The sequence below is a fragment of the Ambystoma mexicanum genome, chromosome 2p (genome assembly GCF_040938575.1).
Source record: "Ambystoma mexicanum isolate Mex_15411 chromosome 2p, UKY_AmexF1_1, whole genome shotgun sequence".
NCBI classification, from domain to species: Eukaryota; Metazoa; Chordata; class Amphibia; order Caudata; family Ambystomatidae; genus Ambystoma; species Ambystoma mexicanum.
Genome location: NC_090923.1, coordinates 1,165,083,003 through 1,165,104,217, shown reverse-complemented (window position 1 = coordinate 1,165,104,217; position 21,215 = coordinate 1,165,083,003). Strand labels below are relative to the sequence as shown.

At 49.2% G+C, this 21,215-nt stretch overlaps 1 protein-coding gene across 5 annotated transcripts in view; it reads left to right on the top strand.

The window, feature by feature from the left end:
* HUWE1 (HECT, UBA and WWE domain containing E3 ubiquitin protein ligase 1) overlaps window positions 1-21,215 on the top strand; it is a 2,445,223-nt gene that overhangs the window by 1,087,706 nt on the left and 1,336,302 nt on the right. For all 5 annotated transcript variants that reach the window (XM_069645305.1, XM_069645304.1, XM_069645303.1 and 2 more), the window contains exon 38: window positions 18,992-19,073. In XM_069645305.1, coding sequence (XP_069501406.1) covers window positions 18,992-19,073 — 82 coding nt within the window. The remainder of the gene's footprint in view (window positions 1-18,991; window positions 19,074-21,215) is intronic.

Sequence of the window (21,215 nt, the reverse complement as noted above, 5' to 3'; positions counted from 1 at the left end):
CTTTGGGGGTTAAAATCTGAAGGGAGCCGCGGGGGCCGTGCTATTTATACCGTACGTCCTATTGGGTCATGCGTAAGCGGCCCAAAACGACTTAGATAGGACACAGAAGTGTTGAATTCTTTCCAATGGAAAACGTCATAAGAAATATACCGAAGGTTTCCAGTCTGACGACGGAGAACATTCTAAGCATGTGAATCCATGAAAGATACCAATTCTGTAGAAATGGAGTTACAGGTAAGAAAGGACTCCCTTCACTTTCACTAAAAACTGTCTTTCTCCTATAAACCAACCACTAAGCCCTGGGTCATACTGCTCCAGACAATGACTGCCCTCTCCCTAAGCCCATCCTCTGGCAGCCATCTTCAGGTTTTTACCACACGTTCAAGTGTTGGGAGTCCTCATGTTCTGCTCTTAGAGCTTTTTTGTGCTTTTTGCCAGAAATTCCTATTTTTGTTAGATTGAGCCGGTGTGCTATATCGTGTAGTGCTACCAACTTCATCAAAACCATTCAACCAAGGCAGTACAAGACTCCACTCTTAGTATACGGCTGTACCACCTGAGTACATGGTAGCATAGACAAAGCAGCCAGGCTTATTTTAGCAGGGAGAGAGGTCTGTCGAATCAGTACACGGGATGGGGAGCTCATGCCGACGAGTTGACAGACAGCGGTCGCTGGTCTCCGTCGGAGTCCAGACTCCATATCAATCTGTTGGAGCGGAGGGCCATCAGGCTTGCCCTGAAGGCTTTTCTGCCGTCTGTGCGGGGGAAAAATGTCCTTATTCTGACGGACAATACAGTGGCCATGCACTACCTCAACAAAAAGTGGGGGGGGGGCAGGGTCTCTCCCTCTGTGCAGAGAGGCGATGCAGCTCTGGTTCTGGGCCATCCAGCAGGAAATTTCGATCTCGGCATCTGGCCGGAGAAGGAAACGTGGTGGCGGACGCTCTGAGCAGGCAGAGCACGGTCTCTCACGAGTTGGAGCTGGCTCAGGAGATTCTCCTGGAGAGATTTGCCCTTTGCGGGACCCCACAAGCGGATCGCTTTGCCACCAGTGGCAACCGGAAGTCCAAAAGGTTCTGCTTGCAGGAATTTCCTCCAAGAGGATCCTTAGGGGACGCGTTCGTAGTGGAGTTGTCCTTCCCACTACTGTACACGTTTCCTCCAGTCCCCGTCATTCCGCAAGTGCTGCAGAGGTTACGGAGGTTCGGTTCCCGAATTATCCTCATTGCTCTGGCATGAGCCAGGAGAACGTGGTACCCGGACCTTCTCGACATGTCCATCTGCCCTCCATGCCGTCTTCCCTTCCGAGACGATCTGCTCTCAAGGGAGGGGGTCAGGTTCTCCATCCAGAGGTCAAGTCCCTCCACCTTCATGCTTAGCTTCTGAAAGGTTGAGGTATAAGGATTTGGACCTCCCTGAAAGCGTGATGGAGGTGTTGCTTTCGGCCAGAAGGCCCACAACAAAGTCCCTGTACCGTTGCCGTTGGATAAAGTTCTCCGACTGGTGCAGGGTTAAGAATGAGGGTCCTTTTTCATGTGCCATTCCTGTGGTTCTTTGTTTTTCTGCTTTCGTTAGCACACAAGGGCCTGCAAGTGGTTACCATTAAAGATCACCTGGCGGCGTTGTCCATATTTAAGTGCTCGTCTGAGGAGTGTTCTTATTTTAAGATTCCTTTGATTTCTCAGTTTCTGAAAAGGCTCACTAATGTGTTCCCACCGTCCCCTTTCCAGGTGCCCGGTTGGGATTTGAACCTGGTTCTAAAATTCCTAATGGGAACTCTGTTTGAGCCTTTACATTCTTGCCCTTTGAGACTGACCTTTAAAACTGTATTTTTAGTTGTGGTTACTTCCGCTCGCAGAGTGCGTGAGTTGCAGGCACTATCCGCTAAGCCACCCTTCACAGTGTTCCATAAGGACAGGGTTGTCCTTCGGGTTCGTCCTTCTTTTCTTCCGAAGGTTCTGTCGGAATTTCATTTAAGCCAGAAGGTCGTTCTTCTGGTGTTCTATCCTCCTCCGCATCCTGGTAAGGAAGAGTAGAGGCTCCATTGTTTGGATCCTAGGAAGCGTTAAGCTTCTACATCGAACGCATGTCCCGGGTCAGAGTGGATGATCAGCTCTTTGTAGGATATGCTGGAAGGCGTTTGGGTCAAGCTGTTACTAAGCAGACCTTGTCCAGGTGGATTATTTTGACCATCTCAGAATGCTACCTTCGAAGGGATTGTGTCCTCCGACGTATTCCTTATCTTAGATAGAAATCCTTCAGCTTTGCTGGCCTCGGAAAATTTTTTTTTTTTTTCGCCAGAGGGCGCTGCGCGTCGATGATCGCCGAGTCGATGACCCTCGACGGCCTCCGTGCCGACGTCGACGTCATCCTGCCTATAAAGGCCGCGCGCAGCGTCCGTTGCTCAGTTCCGTTTTTCCGCGCTTCGTTGTGCCTCGGAACACCGTTGCTCAGTTCTCGTCAAGATAACGTATATAATAACTACTATTTACCTCGATAATCGATGGCATCCTCCTCCGACCCGACGACCCCTCGGTCCGGTTTCAAAAAGTGCCGAGACTGCGGGAAGAAAATGTCGTTGACGGACCCTCACAGGGTCTGTTTGTGGTGTCTGGGAATCACGCACCAGAGTTCGGAGTGTGAGGAATGCCTTTCCATGACGGCGAAAGCCTTGAAGGAGCGTAGGGGGAAGCTCGAGAGAGGTAGGTCAACTTTAACTTCCTCGAAAGCTTCTTCGGTAGAGTCGAGACGTTCGTCTCCTCACCATAAAAAACACTCTCGATCTAGATCACGAAGTGGCTCCCACCACTCGTCGACATCGAGACACTCGAAGAAGAGACGTAGGAGATCCCCTTCGTCATCTTCGTCGAGTTCTCCTGAGAGAGTTCATTGCCCCACAAAACGCAGCTCGCAAGCTGAGTGGGAGGAATTCAGGAAAAAGATGCTAAGCGTCTTCGAGAAAGCGGCCTCGTCCCCCTCGAAGACAGCTGAGGGTGATACCCCGGGTAAAAAACCCAAAAAATCTAAACGCCGCGAGTCGCAGTACCCGGCGGAAAAGTCAACCCGAAAGCGCCTCGAGCCATCGGGAGATAAAGCATCATCGACGCCATCGTCGAAAACTCCTTCGAAACAGAGGTCGGCGCCATCGACGCCGTTGTCGAAGGATTCATCGGCGCATCAGTCGATCGAGTCGACGCCGACGTCGACGCCGATATCGACGCCGGTGAAGGAAAGAACCACGGCTACTCCACAGCCAACGGTTAGACAAAAGACCTCCGACTCGACGCCGAGAACGTCGACGTCGTTCTCGAGCAAGACTCCGATCCTTTCGAGTTCTTCGAGGCCTAGTACACATTTCTCGACGCTTTTCACGGCGCCTTCGAGTACTTTCACGTCGGTGTCGACGACATCGACGTTTTCAAGGCCTGTGATGATGGCTCCTTCTGCATTGGAAATGGGGTTTATACCATTCCAAAAACCAATGTATCCCCCTTTAACCTCGATTTTTGAGGAAAGGGAGGATTCAGACCAAGATATTGATTTACAGAGGACCACATCACCAGAGCCAGAGACTTTCGCCTCTGAGGAAGGAAGATTAAAAAATCTTCAGGATGCACTTCAGGAAGCTAGTGGCTTGGACACTTCTCCTGAAGCAGAATTTATCAAACCAGACCCAGGAGAACATGCGGAGACTCCATATAGAGCTCTGATGTCTAGAATCATAGAATTTATGGGTTGGTCTGCACCTTCTCCTGCCTTTCAGCAGGATGACCTCACTGACATACTGGACAAGGGCCCACAGGAGGATCCTGTGGTTCCATTTCACTCTGCTCTACAGAGAAGGATTTTGACAAACTGGGAAACGCCAGAAATTATCCCGGCAGTAAATAAAAAACTGTCAACAAAATACAGGGTGGCTAGTTCTGACCCTGAATATTTGTCAAAACACCCTACTCCTGAGAGCTTGGTTGTACAGGCTGCAACCTCATCAGGCAGCACATCTGCATACCCCACTGCTCCGCAGGATAGGGATGACAAAAAATATGATGCCATGGCTAAGAAGGTTTTTTCTGCCTGTAGCATGGCGTTAAAGTCTATTAACGCGACCTGTACGCTCGCTAGGTTCAGCCACACCCTTTGGGAGTGCGCTTCATCAGCGGCTGACTGCCTCCAAGAAGGAGAGGAAAGGGACGCATTTTTAAACATCATCAGGGATGGTAAAGATGCGATGTGCGAGACCCTACAAACTGGCCTAGATTCTGCTGACAGTATCAGCAGGGCCATGGCGGCAAGTACCACAATCCGCAGGCATGCGTGGTTGAGGAAGTCTGGTTTTGCCTCTGACGTGCAGACCAGGCTTTTGAATATGCCCTTTGACGGTTCTACCCTCTTTGGAAAGAAGGCGGATGACAGTTTGGAGAAACTGCAAACGTCCAAGGCAGCAGCCAAGTCATTGGGAGCTGCTATCCGTCAGAATACCTTTCGTCCTTCGGGATCATCGTGGAGAGGACGGTCCTTTCGTTACTATTCCTCATATGGAAGGGGCAGGGGACGACCGGCTCAAAGAGGCCAAGGAAGATTTACCCGTGGTGGACGGGGTAGGGGAAAGAAAGCCGCACCCGCAGGAGCAGGAGCCACTTTACCTTCGGCAACTGCATCAGCCGCTTCAAAACCACTCTGAGGTCTCCCCTCACAGAACACCAGTAGGGGGCAGGTTAACTCACCATCTGACGGAATGGCAGGCTATTACGTCAGATGCTTGGGCTCTGGAGACAGTAGCCCAAGGTTACTGCCTGCCCTTCCTACATATCCCTCAGAGTCATCCACCGGGGAACAACCCTTTGAAGCTTCCAGATCCGCTCCTCTTGCAGGAGGTTTTAGACCTGCTAGAGAAAGGTGCCATAGAACTGGTACCTGTAGCGGAAAGGAACAAGGGTTGGTACTCCCCCTACTTCATAATACCGAAGAAGGACGGAGGACTGAGACCCATCTTAGACTTACGGGAATTGAACAAATTCCTCCGAAAGGACAAGTTCAAGATGGTGACTCTCTCTCAGATCCTTCAGGCCCTCCAGCTTCAGGACTGGTTGGTATCTCTAGACCTCCAGGACGCTTATTTCCATGTGCCGATCCATCCCAGGCACAGGAGATACCTGAGGTTCGCAATTGGCAGCTCTCATTATCAATTTCGAGTTCTGCCATTTGGGCTAACCTCCGCCCCGAGGGTCTTTACCAAGCTAATGTCGGTTGTGGCTGCAAGTCTAAGGAGGGAAGGGATTCATGTCTACCCTTACCTAGACGATTGGTTGATCAGAGCTGTATCTTCGGAACAGGCTCAGAGACAACTAGATTATGTTTGCCACTTCCTTCACAAGCTGGGCTTCTCCCTCAATTTAAAGAAGTCACAGATGATACCATCACAGAGACTCCAATTCATTGGAGCAGTCCTGGACACTTCCCTGGGAAAAGCCTTGCCACCAGAGGTGAGGGCTCGAGATATTCTGCAGATGGTCATCAGATTTCAGAATGCCCAATATCTCCCAGCCTACGACTTTCTGAGGTTGCTAGGCCTCATGGCATCCTGCATATTCCTCGTGCCGGAGGCTCGCCTGAGAATGAGATCCCTCCAGTGGGCACTGAGAACTCAGTGGTCACAGTTCTCAGGAAGGATGACAGATCTCCTTCGGATCCCGGTCAAAGTAGCCCGAGACCTTCAGTGGTGGGCCTGTCGGGAGAACATCCTGAAAGGAGAAATGTTTTGGCAACCATGGCCGGAGATAACAGTAGTCACGGATGCCTCACTCACGGGGTGGGGAGCTCACGCCAACGACTTGACCATCAGCGGTCGTTGGTCTCCATCGGAGTCCAGACTACATATCAACCTGTTGGAGCTGAGAGCCATCAGACTAGCGCTGAAGGCTTTTCTGCCGTCTGTACGGGGAAGAAACGTCCTAATAATGACGGACAATACAGTGGCCATGCACTACCTCAACAAAAGAGGAGGCGTAGGCTCACTACCACTGTGCAGAGAGGCGATGCAGCTCTGGTTTTGGGCAATTCAGGAAGGAATCTCTCTATCGGCAATTCACCTAGCCGGAGAGAAGAACTTGACAGCGGACGCTCTGAGCAGGCAGAGCACAGTCTCTCACGAGTGGGAGATAGCTCAGGAAGTCCTTCAAGAGATCTTCGCCCTTTGGGGAACCCCTCAAGTGGATCTGTTCGCCACCAGTATCAACAGGAAGTGCGACAGATTTTGCTCAAGGGAATTTCCCCCGAGAGGAGCTCTAGGAGATGCGTTCGTAGTGGACTGGGAGTTCCCACTTCTGTACGCGTTCCCTCCGGTCCCTGTCATTCCTCAAATGATCAGGAGGTTGAGAAGGTTTCGGAAGACCATGATCCTAATTGCCCCGGATTGGGCCAGGAGAACGTGGTACCCGGACCTTCTAGACATGTCCATCTGCCCTCCAATTCGACTGCCATACAGAGAGGATCTTCTCTCGCAGAAGGAAGGTCAGGTTCTCCATCCAGCCATCAAGACCCTCAACCTTCACGCTTGGTGTCTGAAAGGTTGAGGTACAAGGATTGGGACCTTCCGGATGATGTTATGGAGGTGTTGCTTTCGGCCAGAAGGCCGGCAACTAAAACTCTATACCGCTGCCGTTGGAACAAATTTTGCAGCTGGTGCAGAGAAAAGAATATTGAACCCTTTTCTTGTGGTACACCTATGGTGTTGTCATTCTTACTTTACCTGGCTAATTCAGGCCTACAGGTTGGCACAATTAAGGGCTATCTCGCAGCGCTATCAATCTTTAAGCGCACTGCAGAGGAGCCTTCATACTTCAAAATTCCATTGGTAATACAATACCTAAAAGGATTAACTAATGTTTATCCCCCGAAACCTTTTCAAGTTCCCTTATGGGATTTAAACCTAATTTTAAACTTCCTAAAGGGTGCCCCTTTTGAACCACTACACTCTTGTTCATTGAAGCTTCTCACCCTCAAAACTGTTTTGCTAATAGCATTGACATCTGCTAGAAGGGTTAGCGAGTTGCAAGCCTTATCGTGTAAACCTCCACATACAATCTTTTACAAGGACAAAGTTGTTCTTCAGGTGAAGCCTAACTTCCTCCCGAAGGTAGTCTCGGAGTTTCACATCACTCAGAAGATTATATTACCTTCTTTCTACCCTCCTCCTCATCCGGGGAAGGAGGAAGAGAGACTGCACAGGCTGGACCCTAAGCGAGCCTTGAGCTTCTATATCAGCAGATTGGCTAAGATCAGACAAGCAGACCAACTCTTTGTAGGTTATGCAGGACATAAGTTGGGCCTTCCAATAACAAAACAAACCATCTCCAGATGGATTATTTTAGCCATTCTGGAGTGCTACAAATTGGCAGGAAAGGAGCCTCCTCAAAATCTAAGGGCTCATTCTACCAGGGGTATCGCAACATCCTCAGCCCTTCAAAGAGGGGTGCCAATTCGAGATATATGTGCGGCTGCCACATGGTCGTCCGCACATACATTTACCAAATTCTATAGCCTGGATTCCTCCTCTAGTCAAGAAACTAGATTCGGCAAGGCTGTGTTACACTCTGTCCATTCTGGAAGGGTAACATAACTTTTATTACTCCCGCCTCCAGTCACAATACCACTGCTATGGGAGTCTATCTAAGATAAGGAATACGTCGGAGGACACAATCCCTTCGAAGAACTAGTTACTCTTACCTTGTAACGTTCTTTCGATGGGATGTTCCTCCGACGTATTCCTTATCGACCCTCCCATCCATCCCCGCAGTATGACTTCCTGTGGGTTTGCAGCCTATGCTCCTTCAAGGTGATTAGTCTAATCCAAAAACATTACTGGGGACTACAAAACGGAACTGAGCAACGGACGCTGCGCGCGGCCTTTATAGGCAGGATGACGTCGACGTCGGCACGGAGGCCGTCGAGGGTCATCGACTCGGCGATCATCGACGCGCAGCGCCCTCTGGCGAAAAAAAAAAAAAATTTTCCGAGGCCAGCAAAGCTGAAGGATTTCTATCTAAGATAAGGAATACGTCGGAGGAACATCCCATCGAAAGAACGTTACAAGGTAAGAGTAACTAGTTCTTCTGGCGGGTAAGGACCCTCCGGTAGGCTTGAGGGCCTGTTCTACTAGGGGTGTGGCTGCCTCCACTGCTCTGCAGAGGGGTGTTCCCATTCGTGTTAGGGAGCATTTTCTTATAATGCTAATTTCCCAAACCTAGTGAGTCCCCCAGCAGCTTTGCTAGATTTTTGGGTTTGTTTTTTTCTCTTGCTAAGAGAGACTCTTTTCCTCCCACTCTTAGGCATGATTTGAGGTATGTCTTTGACTTACTGTGGGCTTATGGGCTATGTGGTCTTTTACTCCATAGGGTATCCTCTGTTTTAGTGTACGTTACACAGCACCTTCAGTGCAGTAACACAGGGGTGTCATAGTGACCCCCAAACATAGACTCCATACCCTGGGACTGACTACTGTGTCCCAGGGCATGTAAAGTCACTATTGGCTTTACTAGTCCAAAATTGTGAACAGAACAAACCATCATATTGTGCAAGTACTGGAAGGGGTTAATTAGATTGCCCCTCGGTCTGTTTCCAAGGGGGCACTGTCCAGTCCCCCATCCCCCCCCCCCCCCTGTCGAGTTTCTGGCTGGTGGCAGTGGTTACCACGCAAAATATTCCACCGGAATATTTCTTATGGGATTTTCCCATTGATTTTAAACGCACCACTTTTTGGTGCAATGTTAAAGATACCACTGGTTTATTTATTTAATATAAAATCATCGGTTGGGTCTTTTCGCCAGAACTCTTTTCCAAAATGGCGTTGGTATCCGTTTCTAACTCCAACCAAGGTCGGGCCCTTTGTTCCACTTTTTTGGCGGGCTTCTCCACAGAAGCCCTCCAACTGGTGCCATTCTGTCTGGGTTCCACAGGATGTGTGGGGAGGGGAATTGGCACCCTGGACTGCGTTGCCTTAGCAACTCAAGTCACACTCTCTTCTGATTGGCCCAGTGGTGAGCCGCCTGGCTCACCACTTAGCATGTTTGAGTGACAGCTAGGCTGTTGAATGGGGGTTTTTCTGCATAAAAACAGGGCTTTTGGGACTGGAACTTGAGAAGTCGCCACAGGACCTAAGAAATCCGAAGAGGGGAGAAGCTGAGCCATCTGCAGCGACACCACCGGTTGAGCCCTGCTGCAACAACCTCACCACTTTCCCGACGACAAGAGAAGATCTTCTGCTGTAAGAGTCTTCTCGCTTTGAGCTGGTGGGGACAACCAGTTTGCCATTTGCCTTCCTGGATGTCCCTTGGTCGAATCGCCCGTGCCAAGCACCCCGGCGGTTGCATAGCCAAGCTTCACCACTGTGACCGCGAATAAAATGAATGCACCTTTTATCCGAACGAACTCTGCGGCTGGCCTGTTCCCTGGGCACTGCAACGACTCCAAGTTTCCTCCTCGACGAGATCTTCTCCTTCCCTGGTCGAAACCACGAACTGCACCCGCTGACAGGAACAACTGCCACCGCTGGAGCTTCCTCACTCTTTAAGCTACCGTGTTCCACCTGGCCTCCCTTTCTGCGGATTGCTAAAGGTGACCCTTAAATCCTTGGCTTTCCAACTGGGTTGGCCCCCCCAGACCTTCTAACTTTATCTTTCGCATCAAACCAACCTCCTTTGAACATTAGTGCAAAGACTGAAGTGCTTTTTAAACTGTGTGATCTTGGGCACATTTTGCCTTGCTCCATTTAAAGTGGGCCTGGCCTATGAACTTTGGCTCTACAGTAAACTCTGCCTTGACTAACTTGCTGTGGTCTTAGAAAAGTGTTGAACGGTTTTATTTTTATGACCTGCCTTTTTCTCTCCCTTTAATTTAATTATTGGAGTGCCATCTAAGTTGCGCGCTCACATGTGTTTTTACAAATGGTGGTGTTTTAACCTGGACTTTATCTGACTGTTTGAAATTGCTTTGATTTAGAGTGCTTAGTGTATTTTCTAAAGTGTGTTAAATAATTATATACTTTTGATACCAAGCTCTGGTCAGAGTTTGCTTGCTCTACTGTGTTTATAGCCCTATTGTGTATCCTCTGTATACTGCCCTACTCATCTTGAGAGAAGTCTGACTGCTCAGCCACAGCTACCAGGTAAATCTGGGTGGTGCGGGCTGCTACCAATTGGGTTTACTGCTTACTCCTGTAGTTATAATCTTCTTGTAGTGTTCCCCAAGGGAACTGCACAGGATTCTACTTAACAATGTGTAACATTTGTGAAGCAGCCACATGGGCCTCTGTCCATATTTGTGTCAAACATTACTCCCTGGATTCTATCCATGGGCAAGATTTGGCCTTTGGTAAGGAAGTCCTCTATTCTGCAATTTGATTGGGCATTCTAAAATTCTAAATTCTTTTCCCACCTCCATACGTTGGTACTGCTTTGGGAGTCTGTCATAGATGTGGAATACTTCGGAGGAACCAATCCCCTCGAAGAACAAGTTACTGTCTTACCTGGTAATGTTCTTTCGATGGGATGTTCCGACGACGTATTCCACATCAAACCCTCCCAGCCTGCCCCTCTGCAGAATTCCTTATGCGATTGTAGCTTCCGTTTTCACAAGGCTTTCTGTAGTTATTCTGGCAGAAGATTGGTGCCACACGTTCTGGGAAAAAACTACAACTGAGGCTTTGTGCGTCCTACTTATAACATCCGGTGACGTTGGCTCGACGGAGGCCCTCGAGGACAGCGTATCGACGTCGACGCATGTAGACGCCGAAAACTTTCCGCAGCAGCACAGCTGTGGTGATTACCTGTCGTAGATGTGGTATACGTCGTCGGAACATCCCATCGAAAGAACGTTACCAGGTAAGAAAGTAACTTGTTCTTTGGGATGGCACACAGCTAACTCAAGGTAAGTAAAACCCATATACTTTTTAAATCTCGCAAGGAGTCAGGTTAGATCTTTCCCCAACTATGCAAGTGACTGATGTAGGACTTATAAGGGACAGTTAGAACCACAAACTCTGGGTTAGATAGCAGAGGGAAAGTAAACCCTAGTGTTCCCTTTCCTGAAGTTATTCTAGGTAGGCAGCAACCTAATACAGACTACTTCTGGACAGGCTAGCAGCCAGTCAGGGTAAGCGAGACCCAGTAGGGGTACACTCCTACAATTACCCTAACAGGACTATTCTGGTGATGCCAACAGTTGGAGGACACTCGTACAATTACCCTGCGGGAATAATCTGGTGAAACCAACACATTACTTTTGGGAAGAGACACAACCTAATAACTTGAGTGATCTACCGTTGCATCTACTTTCTATTAGAATGGCAATACAGTTTCTAAGGAAGAAAAGATGTAAACCATACTTTTAATAATAGTGCATCACACATCCGAGGTAAGTATGAACTTTTGTAACTGTTCCCTCTTAGTTACAGCCCTCCATCTTGGGGTCTGGCATGAATTCACATGCTCATGAATATTCCCCATCGTCAGGCTGGGAATCCTCGGTAAAGAAAAAATCTGTTTGTTTTATTTCTGAACTGTCTTTCTCTATACAACCAATCGCTGAGCTCTGGGTCATTCTGCCCCAGCCAATGACTGCCTTTTACCTAAGCCCCTCCTCTGGCACCCGCTTTTTGGAAGAGTGTTACTCTATTATTTTGGTCAATCAAGCCTTCTGCTCAATCGATCAACCTTCCAATTAAGGGAGACCCATTTTTCAGATTCTTCAGCGACCCCTCAAGGGCAAATTTCCTCGAGTTTCTTCGTGGAGGCTTCCAGAAGATTCTTCAGGCCTACGCCGCTTGGACCATGTCGGAGGAGAAAAAGGAATCGGCACCCCTGTTCAGGATTTGCTCTGGCAGCTTGTGGAATGTCTTTTTGGACGATAAGTATTCCCAGTGTCTTTACTGCCTGTACCCGACGCACATGGAGGAAGACTGTGCATTTTGCCTGGAGATGGCGCCTCGCACAGTGAAGGATCGGCATAAGCGGCTAAAGGAGTGGCAGCAGGCCAAGGCCCCTGCTCTGGGTGGGTCCCAGCCGCATGCCTCTCCGGTTCCAAGAAAGCTCAGCGTGCATTGAAGACCTTTTGAGGGCCCCCCTCCCGCGGAGGGTCCCACAAAAGGCTGCGAGTCCACGGTCACCGGGAGCGCCAATGGTGCAGGCTCTGACGGGTTCAGCATCTCCGGCACCTTCGACCACGAGCCAACGGTCCGGCACGGCGAAGAAAAGGAAGTGGGAGCACCTTGGTAAACTTCTGGAGAAGTCCCAGTGGGCTCCGATGGACAAGGCCAAAGGGGTGCGTGGCGCTGACACAGTTCCCCCCCGCCCCACCCCCACCTCCCATGGTGAAGGCCACAGGCACGACCAAGGTCGTGAACGCCCAGATTAACCCGGCGAAAACTTCCATTGAAGGAGTGGTGGCGTCCCTGGCGAAGGCCGTTGATACGGGTTCAAAGGACACAGGCCCCAAAGCGAGAGTTTCCCTGCCGGCCTGGTGGGAATCCTCTTTTTTAGCCTTTAGAGAAGACACGGGTGAAGACGATGCCGGTTATCTCCCCAAAACAGTCTCCCCTGCTCGAGAAGAAGGGGGGGAAGAGAGGTGGTAGTCCTACGGGGCACGGACATCTCCTCTGAGGAGGAGCTTGCTGTTCTCAAGACCATCTTGGACCAAAGATCTTTCGAAGCCAGGTCCTATGGGAGGGACCCCGATGAGGCAGATGTGGAGATTGACGGAGACACAGACGAAGAGGAGCAGGGCGTTCAGGAGCCGGAGGACACTACGTCTATGCCGCCGTCTCTTCCACTGCTGATTCGGACAGGGATGCCCCTGTTGCCATCGAGATACCCCGCAGCACCTGGTCCGTCGGGGGAGCCCCCGCAAATGAGGAGTTGTTCATCCTCCACCTCCTTACCATCCATCCCCCTCTTCCGAGGGACATGACGGAACCGGATACGGCGATGAGGGGCACATGGACGGACAACGGCAGCGGAGTGGATCTCCCGTCCCTGCCACCCAGAGTCTTGCCGCCCGACGAAATTGGCTCGTTTCACGCCATGATATTATGGGCCTCGGCATTGTTACAGCTGACTCCGGAGGAAAAGGAGGGCTTCCTGTAACAGCGCTGGGAGGCTAAGAGGAAGAATGTGCTGTTTATCCTGCTGTTGGACGACATTTGGGACGAGGGACTGTTCCTCAAGAAGAACCCTTCCTCGTCCCCGGCGAGAAGGGACCCAAGTGCTTGAGATCAGACTTCTCTGAATTTGGTGGTCTCGGCAGCAGCTAGGAAGAGTCTGCGGGTTCTTCTGCATCGACATCGCCGACTCGGGATTCCACCAGATGGGCAACAGCGTTTGCCTTCACAGGCGGGGCTGGTTGAAGGCCACCATCTTCGCCAGGATGTGCAATCCAAGGTGTTGGACATGCCCTTCGACGGAGATAACTTGTTTGGCAAGACTGCGGATGAGTCTCTCCAGGCCATCAAGACAGATGCGGGGACGGTGCACACTTTGGCCTGCAGCGACGGCGTCCTTTTAGACCTCTGGCGGACTGTCCCAGTGTTCCTCCAAAGGCTTCGGTGGATTCACTCCATCCTACCGTTAACCGCCCTGCTCTTCGACCCAGGAGGCCTACAGCGGCCGCAGCAAGCCCGGAGGAGGTCACTGTTGTCGCCAAGGTTCCCGAGGCGGCCCCTCCACGGTGAAGCATGACTGTACCGGCCGGGACGTCAGGCCCGCACCCCATTGGGACGCCAGTTAGTGAACTTTGTCGTCGCGTGGAAGGCCATCTCCACTGACCGTTGGGTGACCCACGGACATACTCTGGAATTCCTACTGAAGTGTCCGCGTATACCACCCGTGGCCAGGCAGGAAAACCACGTCCCCCAGCTTCTCCTGGAGGTGCGGGCCATGCTGAAGAAGGGTGCGTTACAACTCGTTCCAAAGAGGCTCCGGCGTGTACTCTCGGTACTTCCTCGTCAAGAAGACGGGCGGTTGGCGGCCCATCCTGGACCTCCGCTGCTTGAACAAGTTCATGAGGTCCCATAAGTTTCGGATGGTCAACCTTCAGCACGTGCTGGGACAGCTGGAAGGAGACTTCCTGACGACACTGGAATTAGAGGACGCTTAATTCCACATCGCCATCCACAAGGGGCACCGCAAGTTCCTGCGCTTTGTGGTTCAAGGGTAGCACTATCAGTTCAAGGCCCTTCCCTTCGGTTTAAAGTCGGCGCCAAGGGTGTTCAAGTGCCTAGCGCTAGTGGCGGCTGCGTCTCCGTCTCCGAGGGATCCACGTTTACCCCTACCTGGACGACTTGCTCATACGAGCGAAATCTAGGGAGATCGCCGTCACTCACACGGCGGAAAACGTCTGGCTGCTGACGGAACTGGGGTTCTCGGTGAACTATGCAAAGTCTTGCTTGGTGCCATCACAAGACTCGCTGTTCCTGGGGTCCCGACTCAACACGGTGTCGTGCCTGGCGTCTGTCGGAGGAGAGGATAGCGGCCATCCTGGGCAAGATGCAACGGCTGTTGACCCGGAGGATCGCACCAGTGAGGTCCATCAAATCCCTTCTCGGCATGATGTTGTCATGCATACACCTCGTTCAGCTGTGCAGGCTGCGGATGCAGCCACTGCGGATGCAGCCACTGCAAGAGTACCTCGACACACGGTGGATACAGGTATCGGGTAGATTCAAGGACAAGATCTCTCTTGACAAGACGTTCCGTCGAGCGATACGGTGGTGGGGTGTCTGCACGCATCTGGCGGCGGGGTGTCTGCACGCATCTGGCAGCGGGTACGGACTTCCAGACCCCACTTCATCAGGAGACGGTCATGTTGGACGCCTCCCTGGAAGGATGGGGCGCACACATCGGCGATCTCCACGCAAGAGGCCTGTGGTGACCGGAGGAGAAGTCGTTGCATACCAACATTTTGGAGCTTCGGGCAGTGTTTTGGGCCCTCAAGTCTTTCCTCCCGTCCCTCAAGGGCAAGGTGGTACGGGTCTTCAGACAGCACCACTACGATGTTCTACATCAGGAAGCAGAGGGGCACCAGATCCCCAGCATTCTCCAGAGAGGCACAGAAACTATGGCACTGGGCCGTGGCTCAGGGGAATTTTCCTCGTCCCGTTTCATCTGGCAGGAGTGAAGAATATCATTGCCGACTCCCTCAGCAGGGAGCTGCGCTTGTGCCACTAGTGGGAGCTTCGGCAGGATCAAGTGGATCTTCTCTTCCGACGATTGGGCAATCCCCAGATCGATCTGTTTGCGATGGCGACGAACACCAAGTGCTGCAGGTTCAACTGCAGGTTTCACCAGCCGGGGAGCATGGGGGATGCATTCTCTTTCCCCTGGCAAGGCTTGTTTCTCTATGCGTTCTCTCCATTTCTTCTGAGACTCATCAATAAACTCGGACGGTACCAGGACCTTCTGGACTTGTCAACGTTCGTCCACTCCACCCACTCCCCGCACACTCAAGTCAGGCTTCCGGCGGACGACGCAGATCTGCTCGCTAGGGAAGGAGGCACTATTCTGTACCACGACACTGAAGTGCTACGGACATAAATGGAAGAGGCTCACCGTCTGGTGCCGTGCACAGAAGAGAAACCCTCTACGGATTACGGCCCCTCAGGTGCTGCCGTACTTGGTGTCGTTGTCCAAAGCGGGGCTGTCGCACGTTTCCATCAAGATTAATCTGGCGGCTTTCTCCCGCTACACCAGAACTTGGGGCCGGTCGTAGCTGTGATCGCACAACCTGGTCAAGGAGTTCATGAATGGACTTTTCCACTCGTTCCCACCGGTGAAGGCTCCGGCCCCAGCGTGGGAGCTAAATGTGGTGCTGACTAGGCTCATGGGTCCTCAGTTCAAGCCTATGCATTTGGAGCCGCTGAAATTCCTGTCGTAGAAGAGTGTTTCTTGTGGCCATCGCCTCCGCATGACGAGCGGGAGAGATCAGGCCCTCTCATGTGAACCGGTCGACGCACACCTGCACGAGATTCTACTGCGTCGACCAGTATTCCAGGGAGGAGTCCAGAGTCGGCCAAGCAGTGCTCTGCAACCTGTTCTCTTCAAGGTGAGCCTGGTGAGGAGGTAAGAGATGCTTAATGTTGAGGTGTTGAGCCATGCCCCCTCCAGTGGTTGTGCGTGTGTACTGCTATGTATCCTTTATTCATGAGCATGTGAATCCATGCCAGACCCCATGCTGCAGAAGGAACAAGTTACTTACCTGTAACAGTTGTTCTCCAGCATGGGTCTGGCTTGGATTCACATGCAAACCCTCCCGCCTACTCCTCTGAGGCTCTTCTCTCGGTCCTACTGCCACTTTACGTGCTACCAAATCTGAAGATGGCTGCCAGAGGAGGGGATTAGGCAGAGGACAGTGACGACTGGGAATATTCATGAGCATTTGAAACCATGCCAGACCCATGCTGGAGAACAGTTACAGGTAAATAACTTGTTCCTTACTCTGTACAAGAACCAAAGTTACTCAACTCATTTCCAGGTAGGTACTTTTATCACTTGTTATAGGTGTCAATACTAAAGCCTTATCTTTTAAGGTCCTTCCCTAGTCTATAGCATTAGTTTACTCAGAGGCACAAGATGGATCCTACGGTGGTCTAGTAGCCAGCTGTAGGCAAGTCAGGGGTCAGTTGCAGGAATGTCAGATTTCCAGAGGACATCTCTTCAGACAAGTATCACTTCGAAGTTGGTTGAAAAGTGCTAGGGACTTCACAGAAGGCTCCCTTTATGCAGTCCAGCATTAGGCCTGGGACAACCATATGGGCAAACTCCCAAACACTCAAATCACCCACTCAGCCTCACAGGATTCACACAAGTCTTCAGGTAAGTATTACCCAAGGCAACACAATACCTCAGCAGAGAAGCAAGCTTCTGGGTGAATGCCTTCAGGATGTAGCACCACATGACCCAGTCCTTGGGTTCTTGGTCTGGAGACTGAAGGGAAATTGGTGGCAGTTATTTGTGGGGAGACTTCCAACAAATGATTCTTACCAGCTTCTCAGGGCTTTGTGGATTTGGCGCCTTTTTACTGGAGCCAGATGAAGGATGAATATCGCCGTTTGGATTATCTTCACATTCTTGGTCCTACATTCTGGTGAGGGAGATTATAGGGATTCGAATAGTGTCTCTGGAGGTACAGCAGGAATCCACTGAATTTCAGACTTAATCAGACTTTGGAAGACCATTCACTGCGCTCTGGTCGAGGTCCTCTGGTATTTGCGTTTTCAGCACGGCACGTCAAGGGATGGCTCGCTTTGCAGGTCTTCTGAAGATTAGTGGATCTCACTAGCCTCTGTTCTCACTATCCTGAGACTAGGATTCGTCATATTTGGGACCCCCAGGTTGATTGCAAGGAAGGGATACGTTAGGCTCAGATTACCCAGCAGGCTCTCCAGTCGTTGGAAATTGTTTAAGCCGTATTTACTTCATCTTCCTTTTTGGATTTGGTTCCAGTGGTCGACTTGTCAGCAGCTTCCAAGAATGGAGTATTTATCAGGCACTACAGCACAACTTCTGCAAACTTTCCCTGTAGTTTACAGAAGGGGTGGTCTGACTGTCCAATCAGGACAGCCAGTTCGTCAGTTGGAATTGGTTCCTTTCAGGCAAGGTGAATGACTAAGGGCTGCAGAGTTTTGGCCTCCTCCCCCACTTCCTGCCTTCTCAGACACACTGGCGCCTCCGCAGGGAATACAAAGGATTCCCGCCGAAGACAAAACTTCAACTAGGGTCTTTCCCACCTAGGACGGCAGAAGACCCAAGAAACATCAAGCAAACTAGAAATGGTGAAAAAAGGAGCCCACCATTATAGCAGAATGGTGACCTTCCTGTGCATTACTGCAGCTGATTTGACAGCCTACGTGTAATGACTAAAAGTCAAAGTAGTTTCTCTGACACCAGCCATTCAGGTTAACTTGTAACAAAGTTGTACAAGGTAAGTGAGAAAGGGGATACAATCTATCTCCCCAGCACTCCACATAAGGTGGGGTGTGCTGGCTCATTATGTAAAATATAAAGGGGATGGGACTCCCACTTTACTCTTTGGGAACAGTAGTTCTCCTAAGTACATTAAAGAAAAAATAAAAAGGGAGGCCCAAAGGGGCAACCCAGCCTAAGGCCAAAAGTTATATGATACTATAACTCCAATCACACACTAAGGAGAGACATCTAAATGTCACTCTTAATAAAAGTAAAAGACTAGGTGAGGTGGGAAATATTTCCACTCACCTAGGGACATGGAAAAATAACCACCAAGTCCAAGCATGAAGTTCGACACAGGTCAGGAAGATTTATCATAAATATGAAAATCTTAAAAGCCAGGGGTTGCATCTGGGCCTGACTGGAAGAATCCTTCACATCACAACTCCTGAACACGGCTCACTGGAACCAACAGCAGCAAAACCCCATTCGACCCATCAAGTCATCTGACAAAGCCTGAGGCGAGGGGGGGGGGTAAACGCAAGGCATTTGTCCACTCATCACCGGTCCTCCATTCAAAGACTTTGGGAGTAAGTGCTTTGGTTCCTAAAATGTCAATTCCACTGTTTTGTCATCAAACCTGGGTAGTATTTTCTGAAAGATAACACAACTACTTACCATAGTAACTTTGTTGAAGATCTTCTTTGAACTGTCACCGACACAAGTAAATTAGAACTTATGACATCGAGCCTCACACACACTGATGCTTTTCTATTTTTCTAGTATTTGAACTTTGATAAACCTTTTCATTGACATTTATAGATCAATGTTTTTAAAGGATTTTAGTTCCTCTGATTTGTGGCCAGAGACATGATGTAGTCAGCCGTCCTTTGGTTTTTTTTAAGTCTGGCTTCCGAATGACATCTTGAATGCTGCATTGTTAATGTAGGTGAGCTATGTCATTAATTGAGGAGATAGTGTTTGGGTTTCTTCATTCTTTTTTTAAAATTGTTACTCTTTAATATCTTTATCTCCTCCAGATGGATAACACCTGTACTGCTTTTAATTGATTTCTATGAGAAGATGTCCATCTCTTCTAAGAGAAGATCTCAGATGAACAAGGTACAGTGCTGGCAAACATATTTCTATTTACAGGTGGGCAGTTGTGGCTGTCATCCTCCATTTAGACACTATTTTATTTGAATAATGCCCCTTCATCTAAACTTGTTTTGGCTCAGCTCTCAAATAAGGTTTAGCTTAGCCTGTGGAAGTAGACATCTTGTATGAAGGTATTTTGTATCATATTTTTGGGCAGGGCCTGTACAGGAATTCTCTAGAATTAGGATTAGTGTTTACTTCAATGGATTGCATTCTCCCAGATTCCTAATATTCGGTTCTCCAGTGTCTGTTGCTCTGAAATTTTTTATACATAGGGGCGTAGTGCTGTTCAGTCGACTACTCACTTGTGTATGGCCACACCATTCATCGACAATGGACGTGACGTCTTTCAGCGTATACAACAGTGATCTGCGCCCCCTTGCCACAGTTCCTTTTTTCTGCGCACTCAGCACACTACACGCTAGTTAATTGATTCATACAAATTCTAACCTATGTTAGTATGTCAGGGCCTAAACCATCATGGTTTAAATGATGCAAGGATTGCAACTCTTTAAAAAGAAAAATACATGTTTTTGGTTAAAGACTTTTTTATTGACAATAAAATGGTTGGGGAGGCCTCTCAGACACGGCTTTAAGAGGGATTTCCCTACCTAAAACCAAGCAGGTGGCAAAATTAAAACTTGTGTCAAAGTTCTATTCTGACGCTCAAGCTATAAACTATAAGGTGAAAAGGGAAATGTCTATAAACGTAGGTGCTTGAAAAAGAATACATTGCCCCAACACAAGTTCTCCACGGACAAAGTCTTGGTTCCAGAAGGTGAGTCCCATCCCCTGGATTCTTCTTCAATATAAATGATTCTTGATCAAACAGTTCCTGTGTCTGTCTTGGCCCAAAATAGTAGTCACAAAGCTGTTTTTGCCTTGTGTTTCTATTTATTTCAGAGTTCCTGGTTTACTTTCCTTCCAGGAGGTTACTACTCTTTTTCCAAGTAACTAAATTCCTGATATTTCTTCTCTGGAATCCTGGTATCCACACTCTGGCAATTGGCTCCTATGTTCTCCTACCAGGGCTCTCTACATTCATATATTTGTGATTGCCGTGTTACCCTTTCCTGCCAGGGTGTCTTGTATTTATTTAATTGTTCATTCACTTGTATTTTCCTGGTATACTGTTCTAATAGGCTTTTTACATTCATGCACTTGTAAATGCCTGGTGTACTTTCCTGTAGAAAAGTTATACAGGTGCACACCTAGTTTTTTTTATAGGTATGTAGCTAGTTTGAGGTTAGTAGTGAGGTGCAGAGGAGTGTAAAGCAATCCTGACACTAGGTTGCATTAGTCCAAAACCGGAAAAAACAGTGTCCGCGGTCTGTTCAACACTCGCGTCCCCTGCACACTCTGGGTTTTGTCTAATGACAAACAATAATTGATCAGAAATTAATCAGGACTGGTGTCCGTTGTTAGGCAAAATCCTGTGCAGTGCCCTTAGGGACCACAACACACAATTAAGACTACAAGTGGTAATACAAGTTCACCTTTGGTACACGCCTGTACTACACTGTTAAAGTGGTAGCAGTAGCGTTGCAGCTAGACTTATCTCAAGAGTTAATGAGCTGTAGTAGATTTTACACAAAGGACCGCAATTACTGTGACTCAAGCAAACACTGACTCAAGGTTTCAGGTAAAAAATGTAAGTACATTTATTTTTAAACCATCTGTTATAAAACACATCACTTCTATGAATTCGAAACCAACATAAAATACACTACACAACCAATTCCACTTGTTCCAGTAAATTCAAGCTAAGTACATTAGACTTTGACAGACCGGTGTTGCGATACTAACGCGTACCCGCAGATAGAAGTGCTCACAAAGTTAAAACACACTTTGTACTTAAGAATTTTAAACAAGGGAAACGTGAACAAAAATCATAGGCAATACTTATTCAAAGCAAGGAGACTTGAGGACTTATTCAAAGATACAGATTAAAGTCAATAGGCCTGCGCCAGTGTCAATGGAGCAGATGCTCAGTTGCCGAGGATCACACGTTGAACAGTTCGAGATTCGAGATGCAAAGAGTTCGTAAACATTGTCAAATGGAAGGAAAAGTTATAAGGAGGCAAGAAAGAACAAATCTTCGTGGAG